This window comes from Cebus imitator, unplaced genomic scaffold (genome assembly GCF_001604975.1).
Source record: "Cebus imitator isolate Cc_AM_T3 unplaced genomic scaffold, Cebus_imitator-1.0 Scaffold658, whole genome shotgun sequence".
NCBI lineage: Eukaryota > Metazoa > Chordata > Mammalia > Primates > Cebidae > Cebus > Cebus imitator.
In genome coordinates this window covers 57242-76912 of record NW_016107973.1, presented here as the reverse complement: position 1 = coordinate 76912, position 19671 = coordinate 57242, and the positions used below count along the sequence as shown (strand labels likewise).

At 44.0% G+C, this 19671-nt stretch overlaps 3 protein-coding genes and 1 long non-coding RNA gene across 6 annotated transcripts; 3 read left to right on the top strand and 1 right to left on the bottom strand.

Annotated features, from left to right (window-relative positions):
* Window positions 1-3102: 3102 nt before the first annotated feature.
* TMSB15A (thymosin beta 15A) lies at window positions 3103-8896 on the top strand. 3 transcript variants are annotated; one of them, XR_001821590.1, is made up of 4 exons: window positions 3103-3427; window positions 5218-5334; window positions 6240-7148; window positions 8882-8896. XR_001821590.1 is itself a non-coding variant. In XM_037734747.1 (3 exons), exons 1-3 carry the CDS (start codon window positions 3214-3216, stop codon window positions 6275-6277), a joined length of 213 nt encoding a protein of 70 aa, XP_037590675.1. In that variant the 5' UTR covers window positions 3189-3213; the 3' UTR covers window positions 6278-6689. The 3 variants fall into 3 exon arrangements, 2 of the variants coding, with proteins under 2 accessions (XP_037590675.1, XP_017373607.1); XM_037734747.1 differs by lacking the exon at window positions 8882-8896 and having other exon boundaries at window positions 3189-3271; window positions 6240-6689; XM_017518118.2 differs by lacking the exon at window positions 8882-8896 and having other exon boundaries at window positions 3190-3427; window positions 6240-6689.
* A 418-nt stretch (window positions 8897-9314) lies between these two features.
* On the top strand, window positions 9315-11709 carry LOC108295794. The gene is made up of 2 exons (XR_001821591.2): window positions 9315-9966; window positions 10692-11709. It is a non-coding gene; the product is annotated as an uncharacterized LOC108295794 (long non-coding RNA).
* Window positions 11710-13501: 1792 nt separating this feature from the next.
* Window positions 13502-14176, bottom strand: LOC108295789 (prohibitin-like). The gene has a single exon (XM_037734745.1). The coding sequence runs from the start codon at window positions 14118-14120 to the stop codon at window positions 13545-13547; it is 576 nt and encodes a 191-aa protein (XP_037590673.1). The 5' UTR covers window positions 14121-14176; the 3' UTR covers window positions 13502-13544.
* Window positions 14177-14551: 375 nt separating this feature from the next.
* Window positions 14552-17897, top strand: LOC108295792 (histone H2B type F-M). The gene is made up of 3 exons (XM_037734746.1): window positions 14552-15880; window positions 16304-16362; window positions 16564-17897. The coding sequence occupies exons 1-2, from the start codon at window positions 15453-15455 to the stop codon at window positions 16338-16340; spliced, it is 465 nt and encodes a 154-aa protein (XP_037590674.1). The 5' UTR covers window positions 14552-15452; the 3' UTR covers window positions 16341-16362; window positions 16564-17897.
* The last annotated feature ends 1774 nt before the right edge of the window (window positions 17898-19671 follow it).

The window sequence follows — 19671 nt, the reverse complement described above, 5'->3', positions numbered from 1 at the left end:
AGACAGGAGTCTAGAAATTTCATGGATGCTATCAGCAGGAAAGTCATATAGTAGGCAGGTGCAGGTAGGTGAAGTGATGTGGCGATAAGTGTCTGTGATGGTTAATATTAAGTGTTAACTTGATTGAAGGATGCAAAATATTGTTTCTGGGTGTATTTATGAGGGTGTTGCCAGAGGCGATTAACATTTGAGTCAAGGACTGGGAGAGGCAGACCTACCCTCAATCTGGGTGGGCACCATCCAATCAGCTGCCAGTGTGGCTAGAAAAAGCAGGCAGAAGAAGGTGGAATGAGCAGACTTGCTGAATCTTCCAGCCTTCATCTTTCTCTCGTGCTAGATGCTTTCTGCCCTCTAACATCAGATTCCAAGTTCTTTGGCTTTTGGACTCTTGGACTTATACCAGTGGTTTTCCAGGAACTCTCAGGTCTTCAGCCACAGACTGAAGGCTGAACTGTTTTGGCATCTCTACTTTTGAAATTCTGGGACTCCGCCTAGCCACTACTGGTTTCCTTGCTCCTCAGCTTGCAGATGGCCTATTGTGACACTTCACCTTGTGATCATGTGAGTCAATTTTCTTTAATAAACTCCCTGTCATATATACATATATCCTATTAGTTCTGTCCCTCTAGAGAACCCTGACTAATACACGGTCTGTGGAAGTGTTCTTCTGAGGGCTACAGTTTTCTAGTGTAAATAGAAACCATGAGAAGAGTTGTGGTGGGGAGGTGATACAGAGAGTATGAGGGGAGAGAAGGCCATGAGGTCTAAAGAGTGATTACCTGTTAACATTAAAGGTCTGTTTTAAGTTCATGATCATAAATTTAAATTGAAATGAGTCATGTAGTTATCTATTTTTCTTTGGCCAGATTTATTTTTGTAGGCTCAGGCTTGTTGAAGTGTAGTTGAATTTAGCCAGGGTTATTTTTCCTAGGAAGCAATACAAAGTGAAAAGGCAGGACAGTGGAAGGTATATGTAGATGAGTGATTGTAAAGACTGAGTGTGACATTTGAGCTAGGGAAGGAGGGGAGCAAATACAATTAAGGGAAGAAGAGATAATGAAAATCTGACAAGATCAATGTATTGAAAATTCTGGTGAGGCTGAAAGAAAGTAGGGTCCAAAGACAGCTGAAAAGAGAGGAGGGTATGGTCAGAAAGGGGGATGTTTGAAATTGAGATTATGGAGGGGTTCAAATAATTATAGTGACAAGGGCTAGAGTATGACTATGTGAGTAACTGAGGGGTAGTTGAGAACAATGTTATGGAGGAGAAATGTTCAAGGAACTGAAAAGACCAGTTTGTCAGAATTATCATTCTTGAACTTACTAAGAATTAAAGCAGGGCAACTACCTTTGAGAATGACTGTGTTGTAGGAGCTAAAATCTTTGAGAAATGAGTGGGTAATACTTGAAATTTGTTATATGACAACAACAAAGGCTAGTCAATGACATAACCTGTCAAAAGCTGGAAGTTTTTAGAGGGGTGGGAGGGGGATTGCTATCTAAAGTCAGCAATGAGAATCAGTAAAGTCACTTACATAAGCTTTAGGATCTGTGGTACAGGGGCGGTAGGAGTAAAAAATCATCTGCTCTTCATGAGTAGGCTTCAAGGGATCTAGAATTCTCATGGAAGGGGGAATTCAGAGAAGAGGTTTAAAATATGGAGGAATTGCTGAGGGTGCATGGTGTTTTATTAATAGAGGAGGGGTGAGAAAAGTGAACTAAAGAGGGGGTGTGGACACAACCTTACGGAGGTTAGAATGTATACATTGAAGGGTGTCTTGGGGTTACTGGCACAAATGGAGATAAATGTCATCATTAGACAAGTTCTAATGATTCAAGGCATATCCGGTTGCAGGATTTTGAGGTTTGGGCTATGGAAGGGTAGTTGCCTGGAGCTTCCTGTCAATCCCAAGTGATGTGAGGGGTGTGGTCTTAGACTTGGATCACTGGTTCAAACAAGGCTTCATTTTACACCTAAAAACAGAAATTACATTGATCTGTAATAACAGAAAAATAGGCTAGAAACTACACATAACATTCAGGATAGGACTGCCCCTGGGGAAGTGGAAAGGTTAATGGAAATGGAGTGAAGGTCAAGGAAACCTCGATTTTTTTCTGTAAAGGTTTCATTCCTTAAAAGAAAGACAAAATCAATATACCTAAATGTTGACAACATTGAAATCTGAGTAGTGGAAACATTGGTGTTTGTTATATTTAATGCCAGGGACATTGTAGGTACTCAATAAATATTATTTGTTGAATGACTATGCCTTTTTGCTTTAAAAGTTTCTCCAACAAACATACACAATTCTCAAATTAACAGAAAGTGCTACAAAAGCAAAGAAAAGGTACTGACGTGAGGTGGGAAAGCTTGAGAAATCCTTGTGGAAAGAGTGACATTTGATCTATACAGATATATACCAACATACATGAGGTGCAAGATAAAGACATAGCTCTATCTCCATCTTAATGCTCTAAGGTTCTGGGTGAGTATCCAGAAAATGATCTTGAACTAAGTTTAGTCCTTTCAAATAAATACCGGGTCCTCAATTTTGTCTTCCAACAGACACTGGGTGGTGCTGTTGTAAAAAAATTCCTCTCTATCACGGATTTATTATTTCAATCTACAGACATCTCCACAACTAGTGTGTCCTGTGGGCCAAAGTGCTAGGGATTGGGGATGTAAAGGTGAATAGCCTCAGTTGTTCTGTGGTGATTATAAACTGCTATTGTGTTCAGTGGCGATTATAAACTGCTATTGTGTTCAGTGGCTGAGAAAGTTGCAAATGTGACTTTTACATTTCATAGGCGAGCACTACTGTCACAGAAATGTCCAGTTGTAGGGGCGAATGGTTCTGAACCACCCACTATCGCCATGAGAACCCCTAATCCACGACCTGGCCAAGGATTAGAGCAGAAAACACCGAGTCCCACTCCCAACCTACTGTTGGGTTGTCATAGTGTCCTTAGGCTCCAATGGCTATAAAAAGCCAAGAGAGCCTAAATACCGGTCATTCCGCTTGGACCTCGGTCAGGTGTTCTAAGCTACCTGGGCAAGATGTGCCCGCTTATTGAAGAGGCCCCCGTTATTGTGAAGGAGTGAGTGTACTTGATATGAAGGGAATGTGGACCCTCAGGACTAAAAGCAGTGGGAGAGGCCTGGGAGGTGGGGCCTGGGTAGGCGGGGTCTGCTCTGACGTCACGAAGCCCCTGATGGTAGAGGAGACGGTGGGCGCAGGCTCTGGAGGCCCAAGCGGAAGAGGGGAAGGAGGTGAGCCCGGGAACCCTCGGCCAATGAGAGAGGGCTGAGGCGGGGCTGCTACGGGGCTTAGCACTGCGGGGCTCTGCGCGGGAACGCTAACCTGGTCCGGAGCCGGCCTCGGTCTCAGCCCCGCGGGCGGCCTTTCCCGAGTCTTCAACCCTTCAGGTGAGGACGTGCGGCCCCGCGGAGCCAGAGGACCATGGGGACGGGAAGGCGTGGGGGTCGCGAGGTGGGGATGCCGCGCCTTCGGGAGCCAGAGCGGCCGGGGTTGGGGCTGGCGCCTCGCGTCTGCACCGCCGCCCGGCCGGGCGAGTCCGCGCCTTTGTCTTCCCCCGGGCGGGCGCCGCCCTCTGCGCGGGATGCCTAGCCCTCCCGGGGGGCCGGTCCCTGAAAACAAGGCCCCGCGGTGAGGAGGGGGGACGAAGCCTTAAAGCGGCCGGTCCGCAGTAGCTGCGGGTCTGAGGCTTAGAGGATGAGGAGTTTGGGGGCCGCCAGGAATGGGCCCTCTGGGGCTGGGCCCTCGTTCCCTCTCCTCGCATGGCCGTTGGGCTGGGCGCCCGACAACGCTAATAGTTACTTGAAAAAGTATGCCAACTGCTCCTGACAGACTGGCCTCTGCGCCCGGCCCTGCTATTATTTGTTAGTTCCATTTCGCAGCGCCGAGATTGGAGTCTGATCGCTCGGCCGAGTAGGGCCTTAGGGTAACCTCGACGGAATGGAGGCACGTTCGGCACTTCCGGCTGCTTGGGGTCCTCTCCATTCTACCCCGGCACTAGACGAAGTGTCTTACTCCGCCAGGGTGGGGCCGGGCTCGCCCACCAGAGCTCTGTCTTGCGATTTCTGGGATATCCTATTGTCTCTTCTGGACAAACGCGGGACGCTCACAGGGCACCAGGCATTCCGTCAGATCCACAGCCACGCACCTCTGAGCCTCATCTCCTTGCGTCTCTCTCTGCAGAGAAACGATGGTTAAATAAGACTCCTATTTGGTTTATTCCATTTTGCTGAAGTCCTGGGTCTGATCCTAGTTAGCTGTTCCTTCTTACAACGTGTATAAACCAATGCCACGAGGAGCTATTATGAGACGTCTATTGTAGTACCTTAATGTACTGTCTTCTTTGGGGATTTAAAATAGAAATAAATTAGTACAACTTATGCCACTTTGTTGTGTGCTGCTCTCCCATGTCCCAAGAAAAATGCCAAAACCCAAAAGTAATAGAAAGTGAAGATGCTCAAATAGCGCTATATCTCCTGTTACAAAATCATTACCTGGTTAAAGCCAGACTTTTTTTTCTTCTTCTATTCCTGTCTGGTCTTATGTTTCTATCACCTCCATTTTACCCTTGCTGTGATTTTAAGAGTAAGACATATTGGCTCTGGGTTTCTAGAGCATCTTGGTTTCTGGGACGTTCTGATCCAATGGCATTTACTGCCTATCGGAAATGGCTAATGCTATGGAAATTAAATTATACTAACAAAAATAAAACTTTTCTAAGATCTGTTGTTGTTTTTTCTGTTGAAAATGAGCAGGTAGAATACACATTGATAGGAAATGTGAAAATTTTTGCTTGTGACCCCTTAGTCCAAAGACAGTTCTGCCAGGTAAGCTTTCTTAAAAATCTTTTTTTCTGGCGGAGCGCGGTGGCTCACTCCTGTAATCCCAGCACTTTGGGAGGCCGAGGCGGGCTGATCACTTCAGACCAGGGGTTTGAGAGCAGCCTGGCCAACATGGTGAGACCCCCGTCTCTACTAAAAATGCAAAAATTAGCTGGGCATGGTGGTGCATGCTTGTTTGTAATCCCAGCTACTTGGGAGGCTGAGGCAGAGGAATTGCTTGAACCCAGGAGGCGGAGGTTGCAGTGAGCTGGTATTGTGCCACTACACGCCAGCCTGGGCGACAGAGTGAGACCCTGTCTCAAAAAAATAAAGATAACAATTTTTTTTTTTCTTTTCAGTCTATCTTCTAGTCAAGATGAGTGATAAACCAGACTTGTCGGAAGTGGAGAAGTTTGACAGGTCAAAACTGAAGAAAACTAATACTGAAGAAAAAAATACTCTTCCCTCAAAGGAAAGTAAGTCATGGGGGTGTTCTAGTGGAAATAAACATTAGAGAAAGTTAATAGGTTCGGTAAATCTTCTAGTAAATTTTTGCCACAAAGTAAGCAATAATTAGAGCACCTTGGTATTTAATGCAATGGGTAAAACTATCAAATAGTTTTCTTCTTGTTCTCACATGATGGGTCTAGTAGTGATGGGGCAATAAAAAACTAGTTTCTTGTTTGAAAATGATTAAAAACCACATTACAACCAATCTTGGAATATTAGATGTAGCACTAAAAAGACACTTAGATTTTGTCTACTTTTGGGTATTTGGTATTTTTCTACATTTAGAAATTTTAGTCCATAATATTATCCTTAAAGAACCCTGTAGAATCTGCAGTTTTGGCCTTCTATATATGATGACAAGACAAGGTGAGATAACAAATTTACTTCTGGGTATACTCAAATCTCTCAGATTCAAGGGATCGATTCTGCCCTTTGGAGTTACAGCCTGATGGAGAAACCCTAAGCATATTCACAAAACCTGAGAGGCCCCTTTTGTTATATCAGTTTTATTTGAAAGTGGCAACATTAGTTAAAATTATCTGAAAGTGTATACTTTCCTAACTATATAGTGATCAATAAATCTGAAGAAAGTTCTCCGATTACTCCTCGGTCTTGAATAATCTGAAAAAAATGGCAACAGCATTTGGAAAAACAAACCCTACAGTTGACGTAGTTTCTAATTGGTAGTTCAGGTGGTTAATGTGCACACACATGCATGCACACACCACACCGTGAGTTTCACGGTTAATGCCTTGGCATTCCAAATTTAAAGCATATATGGCAGCCTTCAATGACTTACAAAGAGTTCTTTTGGAAGAAGCTGAACTTAGGAAAATACTTTTGTAATTTTTTGTTTCTTTTCCCCCGCTAGCTATCCAGCAGGAGAAAGACTGTGTCCAAACATCATAAAATGGGGATCTCCTCTCAAGAGCAGATTTCAACATTTCCTGACGGTCTTGGTTTTAGGCTTGTTTTTTTGGTAAACCTATGTGTTTGTAGAGATTTCAGGCATCTTCTGATTTCTTCTCACCTATATTTCCTGGCTAAGAGATCTGGGGTAGTGAATGTTTCCTTAAGTTCCTTTCTAAACTTCCCATTGGTATGTAAACTCCAAATGGCAGATGCCGTCAATAATCTTGCCATTGATGACAGTTGTGTGTGTAGTCCTTCCACCTCATACAGGAGAAGCCAATTCTAACCTTCTACAACGGGTGCCTCAATTGTTTCATAATCTTCATGAAGTTGCATCCTTTGGCAACATCTTACAGTTTATTTTCACCTCCAATGTCGCAATAAAGTAATACATATAATCATTATCATGTGACTCTTGTAGTTCATTCTGGTAATATTCTAAGGAATGAAAAGTACATAAGGCTACCTTTTCAGCCAAACAAAGTGGTTGAAGGAAAACTGCTAGCAGATTATTCATGGGGGGAAATAATCAATTTTGTCCAGGTCCAGTGAGTCCTGACTTGGGGATGCTAGGTGCTCTTTCTTTAGAGTTGGAACCACAGAGTTACAGAACCTTGGGAGAGAAGGTCATGTGGACTAACCTCCATATCTCAGAACAAAGAAATGAAAACAAAGGGTCTCATGTGATCTGTTCAAGCTGAATAAGGGCTGGAGTTCAAGCTGGGTTCTCTTGCCTTCTGGAAACTTTTTCGGCTTAATGGGAGTTAATATCCAAGACTGAAGGTGGCTGTCTATGTGCCAAGAAGGGAGCCCTCACCAGAATCTGACCTTGCTGGATGTCAACTTGAGATTTCTAGAATCTAGAATTGTGAGCAAGTACATTTCTGTTAAGTCACTTAGTCTATGCTAATACAATAAGGAATATGTGTAAATGCATGCATTTCAATTCCTGCCTTTAAACAATACTTTTATCCCTTTTTAAAAATTATTATTTTATTTTTATGGGACAGGGTTTTACTCTGTCTCCCAGGTTGGAGTGCAGTGGTACAATCACAGCTCACTGCAGCCTTGACCTCCTGGGCTCAAGCAATCCTCCCACCTCAGCCTCCCTAGTACCTGGGACAACAGGCACGTTCCACCACACCCAGCTAATTTTTTTGATTATTAGTAGAGATGAGGTCTCTCTATGCCCAGGCTGGTCTTGAACTGGGCTGAAGCAATCTGCCTGCCTCAGCCTCCCAAAGTGCTGGGATTATAGGCATGAGCCACCATGCCCAACCTACTTTAATCACGTGTATAAAAATGAATCACCTATAATCCCACCAAATAGAAGTATTAGGCATCCAGACTTGTGATCGATTAATGTATATATATATATCTTCCTACAAAGATAGATTATACCATTCATACCTATTTGCAACCTCAAGTATTATCTTACCTCCCCCTTTCTAAGGGCTCACATTCTTAAATAATCACTTGGGTTACATGAAGTGGAAGCTGTTTTCTCTGCTATAGCTTAAAGTTTCAAAAGCAAAACAGTAGGCGGGTCAACTTGGATCAAGTGCCAATGAGGTGACACAGTCACAGGGCTTAGTGTAGCCAGAGGATTTGAATCTTGGAAGTAACCATGTCGGTCACCAGTAACTTACCTCCTATCTAAAACAGTTGTCCAATAGTCATTCTGCCCCTTACAATGACATGGTATTTACACTGTGCCCAAAATTGCCTACCTTTAGCTCCTATCCAACAGTCCTCAGACAGTTTTTTTGGATACTTTCACAAGGTGGTTAATCTGTCCTCCAGTATTTGAAGTCAGCTGTTGTGTGCCTGCCCCTATACTTCCAAGTCTTCTGCAGCTGACTCTTCTAAGATCCTTCAGACCCAAATTTCATAGATGGGAAACCATCCTGGTTGCAGATATGCTCAGATTTCCTCATTATCAGGTCTCTGAATCCTGATAATGATCCTATCATCCAACACATTTGCTCCCCTTTCTGTGTTGTCATTTGCACATTTGATAAAGATGGTATCCATCTATGATAGATTCAGCAACTTCTTCATTTGCAAACTAGTGCAGCTCAAAGGAAAGCATGAAGGTTGTCAGGTGACCTGGGGTTGAACGATAACTCGTAGTCAGTTGCATCTGGTAGTTGTCCTTTTCATTAAAGACTTGGTATGCACCCTGTAAGTGTTAAACTGAGTTGGAGCAGATGAGAAGTGCATGGTAGGAGGTGAAAGACATGTAATTACTAAGTGAATACTCATACAGAAACGAGATGGGAAAAATGGCAGTTGCTCATCCACAGTAGTTTTGCCCCGTGTTTCTCAATTATTTAATGTTGGGGTACTCTTCTAGTCACTGGGTTTACTTGTCTTTTCAATCAGGGTTAGATTTTTTTCCAAATAAGCAAAGATTGAGATTTAGGTCCCTGAATTCATCTATTATCTACAAAACTGGCAGTACTAGGGCTTTGTTGTAGCAGTTGCATTCATAGGGGAAGTAAAAGTCTGAAGTCAAATGATTGTCTTCCTTTATGCATCTACATCCTTTGAAAATCACTTGTCAATGGCTTTACACCTTTATTCTGTCTGTGTACACAGGCAGATATGACCTTAATGACTAAGAACAGAAAAGGATGAAATGTCAGAAAGAAAAACCATACTGAAAGTGAAAAGAGGAAAAGCAGCCAAATAAAATTTCATGCCTAATTCATCTTTACCAAGGATAAAAATGTCTCGTTTAGTATCATGGCTTAAAATTCCCACGAAACTGTACAGGCCAGTGAGTTTTAAAAACATTCTTAGAATATAATCAATGCGTGTTCATACCTAATAAGAATATCTTGGCTTTGGCATCTTAAATGTGTAGAAATATGTTTGATGATTACCTTGATAATATTCTACCTATTTGAACTGGAGCAAGTGACAATCTTTGTGGTTCAGTTTCTTCATCCATAAAAATGGACACAATTATTGTCTTCATTTTTATGGATGAAGAAACTGAACCACAAAAGATTGTCACTTGCTGAAGAGATCTTCTGAAAGGTAATTGAAGTGTTCCCCGTAAAGCACTTAGAACAATGCCTGGCACAATCACCGTTCACTCAAGGGTGACTCTTTATTACCACAGCAACCCCTGGCTTAATTGACATTAACCAATGTGAGTGTCAGCTATATAGGTGGTAATGAAAGGGAGTGAAATAAACTGGCAAGGTCAGAAGTGGGGTAAGTTCAGTCAGTCTTCTGCTTAACACGTGGACTCTACCAATGTTCAAGGGATTGTGATTTTCAGTAATATAATTGTAATTAGTCCTTGACTTTATCATTGAACCCAATATGTTGTTGTCCCCATTCATATCAAATGGTGGAGAAAAATCTCTAAAGAGCCATGGAAAATACTGACATAAATGTGTAGTCACTAATTAAAGGCAAAGGTATTGATTAATGGTATCATGAACATGTCTGATATATAACTGGATATTTTACATGTGGAAACAACACTCAGGTCTCTGCAGCAATGTTTTCATGCAGAAAGCTTGTATTAAAGATTTCCAGAGATATAAAACCAATAGATTATTTATCCATCTATCTATAGAGAGTGATTTATTTTAAGAAATTGATTCATGTGATTATGGAGGCTGGCAAGTCCTAAATCTGCAGGATGGGCTGGCAGCCTGGAGTCTCAGGTACAAGCTGACGTTACACTTTAAGTCTAAAGTCCATGAGGCTGAAGACCCATGGGAGAGCCAATGTTGCAGTCCCAGTGTGAAGGCTGTCTGCTACAGAATTTACTCTTGCTTTGGAGAAGTCAGTCTTTTTGTTCTGTTCATGCCATTATGGAGGGCAGTCTGTTTTGCTCAGTTCCATTGATTTAATGTTAATCTTACTCCAAAACACCTTCACAGAAACATTCAGAATAAAAGCTGACCACATATCTAGGTTGTGTAACCCAACCAAGTCAGGTTACCTAAATCTCTATCCTTGCTTATTTGGGTAAGAAATCTCCCCCTGGTTGGGAAGACAAGACAAGACATAAAATTGGCCATCACAGAGCTAAATGTGGATCATTGGGTAATGACTGTAAATACCTAACCTGAAAATTTTCCCCACTCCCTGCTTCCCACCCTTTCTGTCACCAATTTGCAACAGGATAAACATATGCTCCCCAACTTCCAGTGGACTTATGTCCAGTTAAACCTATCATAAAGTCAAATAATTTTAAGTTGTACCATGCTGAGTTGGAGTCCGTCTGTATTGGACACAATTGTACAACACGGAATGGCTAAGCATATGCCTCAGAAAGCTATTGCAACATAGAATTGAGCACAGGAATTGTCGAATTTGCTAACCGCTGCTTGAAAAAGCTCCCGTCTTTGCCTGAGAAAAGCATATTCCTTGTATACCTTTGCAGGAAGGCTAACTTGATGCTTTTGCTTTTACACCTCTGAATTGATCACATTGCCTTTCAGGAAAGATCAAGCTATGAAAAGGCTTGCTGTGAAGGGGAGGATCACCTCAGACTGTCTACCCTAGCTATCCATGCCTTGATGGTGCCATCACTACAACATGAGAGAGGATGGCAGAGGACAGTGTTCAAGTATTTGGGTTCTGGACTCAGACTGAAGTGGGTTTGAATCCTTGCTTTTCCATTTATCAGCTGTGTTATCACTGGACACATTACTCAGTTACTCTGTGTGTTGTCTGCAAAAAATTGAGGCTAAAATGTCTACATCATAAAGGGTTATTGGAAGGAGTCAATGTGATATAAAGACCACGGAGGAATCACAGTTTGACATTCTCATGGCCTTAACACTGAGACTCAGACAGCTTTATAGAGAAAGAATTTTTTTTTAAGTGCAGTACAGGAAAGGGGACTGTACCCAAGAGATCCAGAAGGGCTGTGTGGACTAGCCACACAAAATACAGCAAAAGTTGTCAGGGGCCAGTGTCTTATCTAATACAGGTTTATTCATTTATGTGCTTATTCAACAAAGATATGAGTGCTACTACACTCACAAATTCTTGCATGATCTAGTTACCCTGGTAAGTGCAGAGTCGTACATTTGGGCATGTTTCAGAGTGAAAGCGATGCTATTTGGAATTACTCAGGGACAACAGGTGAAATCAGGACATACAGTCACTATACTGGGGAAAATGTCTGGGATTAGGAGAAAGAGTAAATAGTCAACCTTTAAAGCTTTGTCTGTGCCCTCGCTCACTTCCACACTCATTCTCCCTTACTCCAGAGTGACGGTGTATGATGAAAGAGGAAGTGCATTCAATTGGCTCAAGAATCAGGACCAATCACAGTTTGGAGAAAGCATTGTACTGAAATAAGTGTTTTTATTGTCTCAACTTGCCATAGTTTGTCAATTTTGTGAGACGCATGTGCTTGAAAGTGAAAAAGCCCTACAACAATCACACTGAAAGAGAGAGAGGGAGAGAGAGAGAGAATCATCCCAATTTTCTTAATTGGTCACTATCATTTTCTTTGTGAACAAATGTGAATCTAAAACAGCCAGTCTTTCAAGAAGGATCCCAGTGGCCGAGCCTAAATTTAAAATAGAGGCAAGCTGTCATGTGCTGACTGGAGCTCACAGATGTACTATGAATTCCCCAAAACCCACACCGCTATCTAACTTTGGAACTTTCAGAGCTCACCTGAACCAAACAACCAACCAGAGCTCACCTGCCCCTGCCAATCAGGGCTCAGTTGTACTGACCGATCAGAGCCCAACTGAGTCAACCAATCAGACCTAAGTCTGAATCCTGTGTTTGCATAAATGGGCTGTACTGGGAACTTTGATGGGAAGTTTCTCTATGAAAGCCATATCCTCTTTTTGTTCTCTGGAACTGCACCTTTGTTTCACACTGAAGTCTCTACCTCCCTGGTTTTTCAAACTCTTCACGGGAATAGTCTCTTACCTCCAGATGCCTTTTCAGATAACTTTTCTTTGCAGGATGATGCAAGAGGTAGGACACATGCTTACTCACAGCTTTGGATTCATATCCTGAAATCACCACAATTACAATAAGGCAAAAAATCAAATGAAGAAATATAAAGTGGACAAAAAGCACAAACTAATTTTCTCCTCAATTTACAAGCCTGAACAGCTAGGAGGGCACTTAATGCATCAGGTCAGGTCACCTGCTCCCATCCTGAGCCAAAGGCTGAGGCCCAGGGCTGAAGATACATTCCTTGAGCCAGTGGAGAGTGGGGTTTGGGTGCTCTCATTGGATGCTTTCATCCTAAGTGATGCATACTCACAGGACATTAAGCTCTGCATTAAAAAAGATTGTAGAATGGGAAATATTAGAATTAGACACATGTGAACGCGTTAGAGTACTTACTTCAGTTTCTAGGAAGCTTGAAAAAGGTGCGTTCAGTGAATTCCTGATTTAGCAATTTCTGCACTGTGGGTTTCTGTTATGTATTTAAATGAATTCTATAATAGACGCAATGATGAAAAAAGATTGTATGAGGTCTGCTTGTTCCATTAGTAATGTCTGTCTCTGTTTGATGTTTCTAAATTGTTATTTATAGCAGTAAACTGTTTCCCTTATTTGTGTGTGTGTGTAATGTGATTTAATTAACAATATTTAAGGTACAATTTTTGTAACCACATTTATAAATGAGCTGCTCAGATTTTTTTTTTCAGTATCCATCCTGAAATGGGAATCAACATCGTGTTGTGTTTTCTTGAAATAAATTTTGTCTGCTGGGCACGGTAGCTCATATGCCTGTAATCCCAGCACCTTGTGAGGCCTAGTCAGGAGGATCGTGTGAGTCTAGAGTTTGGAACCATCCTGGAGAAACAAAATGAAACCCGGTCTTTCCAAAAAAAATAAATTAAAAAGTTAGCCGGACGTGGTGGCACATGCCTCTAGTTCCAGGTACTCGGGAGGCTGAGGTGGGAACATCACTTGAACCCGGGAGACAGAGGTTGCAAGTGAGCTGAGATCGTGCCACTGCGCTCCAGCCTGGGTGACAGAGCAAGATTCTGTAAAAAAAAAAAAATTTTTTTTTCTTTGTAAACCGGGAACAATCTTATTAGGAATAAGTGACCTGATCTTAAAAGTATGAGAGGAAGCAGCATTGGAATTTTGGAAGGTACCTTCCTGGTGATCTCCATGTCTTGAATTCTTCTTAATCGTTAAATCCTTGTTTGGTTCAATTTCTGGGATTTATGTTTTACATTCATATATTTAAGAAATGTTTCTGCTCAGCCTTTTCCACCACAAATCTGGCCCCCTCTGCTTCCTGCTAAGCCACCTGTTTGGCTTCCACCGCTTCTGTGAACTCCTTCCCGAAGGTCAGATGTGTCAAGGACACATCGTCCAGGATGAGCCCAAAGGTGGCTGCTCGCTCCGTAAGGTCGTCGCTCACCTGCCTTGAGACCAGTTCTCTCTGGGTGAACTGCATTGGTTCTCCAGCATCAAAGCGAGCCACCACTGACTTGAGGATCTCGGTCGTGATGGACGGCAGCACGCGCTCATCGTAGTCCTCTCCGATGCTGGTGAAGACGCGAGGCAGCTGGCTAGCAACGGGCCGGAAGAGGATGCGCAGTGTGATGTTGACATTCTGTAAATCTTTGCTACCAGTGATGACTGGCACATTACGTGGCCGAGAACGGCAGTCAAAGGTAATTGGTTTCTGTACCCATGGGATGAGAAAGTGAGTCCCTTCCCCTACCACAATGTCCTGTACTCCACAGAATTGGTCAAAGATGACAGCTCTGTGCCCAGCATCCACATTATATAAGGCCGAGTTCACCACGCCTCCTGCAACAGCTAAGGCCAGGCCAAACTTGCCAATGGACTCAAACACTTTGGCAGCCATGTTTTCTTCTGCTGGACCCTCTCACACCTGCTTCCACTCTGACCTCCACATGAATTCCCCCATGGCGGCTATCATCTCTGCTGAGGGCGACTCCAAGGCAGCCGAGCTGATTGCCAACTCACTGGCCACCGCAGGGGACGGCCTGATCGAGCTGCGGAAGCCGGAAGCCGCGGAGGACATCGCGTACCAGCTGTCACGCTCTCGGAACATCACCTACCTACCGGCGGGGCAGTCCGTGCTCCTCCAGCTGCCCCGGTGAGGGCCCACCCCTACCTGCACCTCCACGGGCCGACTGGGCCACAACCCCAGTGATTCTTGACACCGCCTCCCTTCTGCCCCCACCCCAGAAATCACTGTGAAATTTCATGATTGGCTTAAAGTGAAGGAAATAAAGGTAAAATCACTTCAAAAAAAGAAAAGAAGAAATGTTTCTGAATGTATTGTCATATATTCTTGAAGCGTATTTGCTTAACCTCAAAATATTTCCGATTTCATAGATTGACTTTTTCTCCGTAAGAAGGTTTCTTAGAGAATTGGGCCAGTGTTTTTTTCACCCAACATCGCTTATTCACCAACACTAACGTTCAGAGTATTTGGGGGATCAAAATACTGTTCAGAAAACAGTTTTAAATTTCGTACACGTTTAAGGGTTGGAAATGCTTTTACAAGCATCCCAATTTTCGTTTGTGTTGTCTGCTTGGAGACTGTGGTTTGGCCATTGTTCCTTATCCACATTCACTGAAGGTGTTGATCACAACTGAAGACAGGGGCCAGACCGTCAGGTCCTTTTATGCCCAGGAGCCCTTGGCAGCCATGTCAGGGAGTTCCTGCTCAAACCAGGCTTGCTTAGCCTAGGATAGCAGTAGATTCTGAGATGCACCCATCTCAGAATGGTCCACACGTGGCCACAGTCATTCCTCCCGCATAATGGACTTGGGCTCAGGAGGTCAAGCTCTTTTCAAGGAGCATGAGCTGAAATTGCTAACCTTTGGGAGTTTTCAGTGACACCTTTGGAAATGCTCACGGTGTGGCGTGGATCAGCTGAGGAGGGCTGATGTGCCCTGTGGCCCATCTATCTGTGTAACTTTGAGGTAGGCCACAGGGGCCACTTAGGCCGGCAGACGCCCACTGTGATTGGTTGACATGATGCCAAGCGACAGGGTCATCCGATCACCTTCAAGGCAGTGACGTTTGCTGACAGGCTCCCTGGGTAACACTTCATCCAACCAGATGTCGAGTTGGCCTGTGACGTAGAACCACGCGGCCACTCCAAAGTGCCCCGCCCCCAACCTTCCCGGGTGCCCAACCGTCACCGTCTGTTCTTGCCATCTAATGGCCGCTGCCTCCGCCATGGCTGAGCCTTCCTCTAAGCCAACCTCTGAGGACGACCAGAGCACCCAGGAACCCAAAGAGGCCAGCTCCTCGACGGCCCAGAAGCAGGAGAAGCGAGGGCGCCGAGGGTCCCGCAGCCGCCACGCCAACCGCGGCAGGGACAGCTTCCAGGACAGCTTCGTCACCTATTTCCCCTCGGCGCTGAAACAGGTTCACCAGGGTCTCAGCCTTTCCCAGGAGGCCCTGAGTGTCATGGATTCTATGATTCATGACATATTGGACCGCATCGCCACCGAGGCTGGTCAACTGGCTCGCTATGCCAAGCGTGTGACCATCACCCCCCGGGACATCCAGATCGCCGTGCGCCTGCTGCTGCCGGGGAAGATGGGCAAGTTCGCGGAGTTCCAGGGCACGAGTGCCGTCCTCAGGTACACCAGGAGCAAGTGAGCTGCCTCAGCAGCGCCTGAGCACCACGGAAACCCAAAGGCTCTGTTCAGAGCCACCGCAAGTGGCCCGAAAGACTGGTGGCCCTTTAAGGGGAGGACCCCACTGGAGGCTGGGGTGGGTGACACTGTTCTGACTTAGCAGGCATGTGTCGTGTGGTGTCCTGGGAGTTTTCGAGCACTTTTCCCTCAGTACTAAACATTGTCAGCTCCGATATATCTGCAGGGCAATTTGCTGCAAGGAAAAGCAGTGGGTTTTTCCGTGACCGTGTTTCATTTCCTCAGTTTCCCAAATGGCCGTTTTTATTAGTTATCTTTCTAGGTTATCTTTACGGTGGTATTACCGATGTACTGATACTCGCCTTTTTCACTCTCGTTCTCCTGCGACTGGACGGTGGAATTTTCCAGAACTTCATTATGTGCGCTATGGAAACAGAGAAAGTGAATACGCTGATAGAAGAAGCAAGGTAACCATCTTAAAGCTTTTCAACATCTCTCCCATCAGGAATCCATGTAAATAAGCAAACGAGGCCCATTTACAGTGTACATAGAGCTAAATAACAGTTTCAAGGATCCATTCATTTTCCCACTTCCTTGAGTCGGAGATCACTCATGCAATTCATTCTGTTTTGGGCCTGACAGTAATCTTTTCATTTCTTTTTCAACAGAACCCTTCCTTACTTCCAGGTATGCATCCGTAGGATTTGGGAGGATCCACGCAAACAGCTCACGGTCTACTGGTACCGCGGCGAAGCAAAAGAGTGACCTGCAGCCTATGAGCAACAGTCATTGTCCCAATGTGGGGAGTGACCCAGGCTGAACCCACAGCAGCCCTCCTGTGGTATTCAGCCTGGTGGTTCAAGGGACAGGGGTGTGATTCTTCACCTGATGGTTTTGTTTTCGGTGTTTGTAATCACGGTCACTTTAGGATATGAATACAAAGCTAAAATTAGTGTATGTTCCTTGCCCCTAGCATCAAGTTATGCAGAGCATTGTCAACCATTAGGAGAAGTAAGATAATGCTTATTTCCTCAAGAGAGTTACATATTAATATTCATATTAATGTTAACATAGGCTGCCTTTAATGGTGCTTTCTTCTGGCTCTCAAGTGTGTACATTGTTAGCGTTTTTTTCTGTAAGCATATTGCTGAATTTCAGAGCAGCTGGTGACTTTCCCCTTGCTTTTCCCTTAAATCCATTTCTAGCCTCCCGAGTATGTGGACAGGAGAACATCCTCTGGGATTGCAACCCATAGGAATTTATTACGTGGTGCCTTGAAGCTCAATACATGGCCATTTTTGTTAAGTGTTTCCCGTGCATTTGCAAACATCTCATAAACAACCCTTCTCCTTCATATGTAGAAACCAGTAAAGGATGGCACTCTCAGTCAAAGCACGACACAAAAGCTGGATAAATGACAAAAATCAAAATTTTCTTGGGCCCCTCAGAAGCGGGAAAGTACCACCCCAGAGGGACCTAACACGTAGCCACGTGGATTATTCCACTTTGACAGGCGGCCGCTTGGCCAAGAGGGAAATGGGGGCAGGGCAGGATAGTAGCCACAGCTTCCCTGAGTAGTGCAGATGGGAAGCCGGGAAGCTTCACCCTCAGAGCTCCACCCGGGAACCATAGAGAAAGGATGTAGAACCAAGAAGTCCCCTCATCGGGATTTGTTACTTTCTCTGTTTCCAGAATATTAGAAAAATGTTATGAAAATAGTTGAAGAGAAATACTGCACAAGGAGACCAAGAAAAACCCTGACAAAATCAGCCACGACTGATCGCTCTGGATGGTGCCGTCAAATGGTCCTACATGTCCAGAATAACATCCTGAAAACCAAAGACGCTTTGGAGAAACCTGTTCCCTTTCAGAGACAGAGCTATGCGCCTGCTCCAAAACACCACATCTCACTCCGTGGCTTAATTCTCTTTATGTGAATTGTTTTGCTGTCAAGTGCCAATATTTCTGTGAATTTAGACATACTAATAAATTTCCAACGTTATCCTTGCATATCTGTGTAATTAGACAAGTCTTTTAGAGAAACCACATCCATTGGGATATTTTACCCTGGACTATGTGTTTTCCACTTGTAAATTCAGACATCAAAGAGGAACATTAGTAAAATAGGGTTAGCAATGAAATCTGATTGGGCTCTGGGGAGTGAAGAGTGAGGGGCAAGGGGACTGATGCTGGCAAAATATAGGAAGAAAGAGGAAAAGGGTGGTTTCACGTGAAGCTCAGAAGAGGAAGCTCACACATTTGATAGAGATTTCAGTGGGTGATTGAGGAGAAAGGGAACCGAGCGAGCAATCGTAATGCAATGCTGTGGGTTACAGAAAACACAAACTAAGGGAAACAGCTTTACTGCATAAACAACAAATAAGAATTACCAATGTAGGGAAAATAGTATGAATGGGACAAACATAGTACAGTCAAACATTTTATCAGCACTCCCTGTAACATAAAGTTCATTTCAAAACATAGGCAAGGACCCAAACACATTACAGAGAAAACTGCAACAAAAAGTGTAAGGAACAATACCTCTTCTAGGCTCCCTGGTAATGGAATCTTACTTGTTTAGATTTATCTGATTCTGCTTTTCCTCAGGCTAGAACCTTTTGTTTTTGAAAATCTTCATGACCCGCCTCTACATATCATGGGGATGATGGCGTGTCGTCTGCTGGAGTAGCACAAGCTCCACTCGGATCCCTGTCAGGCAGTGTGGCACCTGCAGCTCCACAGTCACAGCACACAGAGTGATCAGGTGTCTCGGTATGAATTAGTAAGAGTTAGTTTTCCAGGGATGTTCAGTCCGAGTTGAATGGGAAACCTGTGATTAGATGGGTGTGGTTCTTTGGATCTTTGATTCGTTGTATCTTTTTAATGCTGTTGACGCAGGAGTATTCTATTCCTTTTTCTAGGGTTGCTGCGAAAATATTCCACAGATTGACTGACTTAAATGCTATTTATTTTTTATCTCAGAGTTCTAGATGCTAACTATCACCTTTTTGTAAGGAGAAAAATTCTGCTGGGTTGGGCCTACCATCATACCTTCACTTTAACAAGATGACCTGTGTACAGATACTCTCTAAATAAGGTCACATTTTGAACACTGGGGGGAAGGACTTCTACATGGGAATTTTAGGGAGACACGACTCCATCCATAATGGCACATCTTGTGCATCCACTTTCACGTCCACATTAATGTCCCCACATAGAAAATACATTCATTTCATCACAGCATTCCCAAAGTCTTAATCCACTCTGAAATCAACCTCTAACATCTCATCTGAAAGTCTTCTATATCTGGAATGGGTGAATCTCCAGGTAAGATTCATGCTGAGGCAGGAATTCTCTCCACGACTGCACCTATGAAGCTGGATGAGTATCAGCCTCTGAAATACGGTTCTGGGAATAGTACTGGATAGGGCTTATCATATCAAAATCAGGAAATCAGAAAAACTACAGGAGTCTGTGGGCCCTAAGCAAGTTTGAAACCTACCAAGGCAAATTCCATTAGATTCCAAGGGTGGAAAAGACTCTACCTGGGCTCAGTGCTATTTCCTTGAGGCCCAGTGGGTTAACAGCTTCACACCCTAAGCCCTGGGAAGTGGAGGGGGGGGTTTCACTTCAGCCTGCGCTGGTGCAGCCCATCCCTCTGAAACCAAGGTGGGATAAATGCCTGGAACTCAGGACGTGACCTCCGTTTCTGGGACCAAGAGAGAGATGACCCAGTTCCCTACTACAGTACGCCTGGTTCTTTGGGGCAATGACAG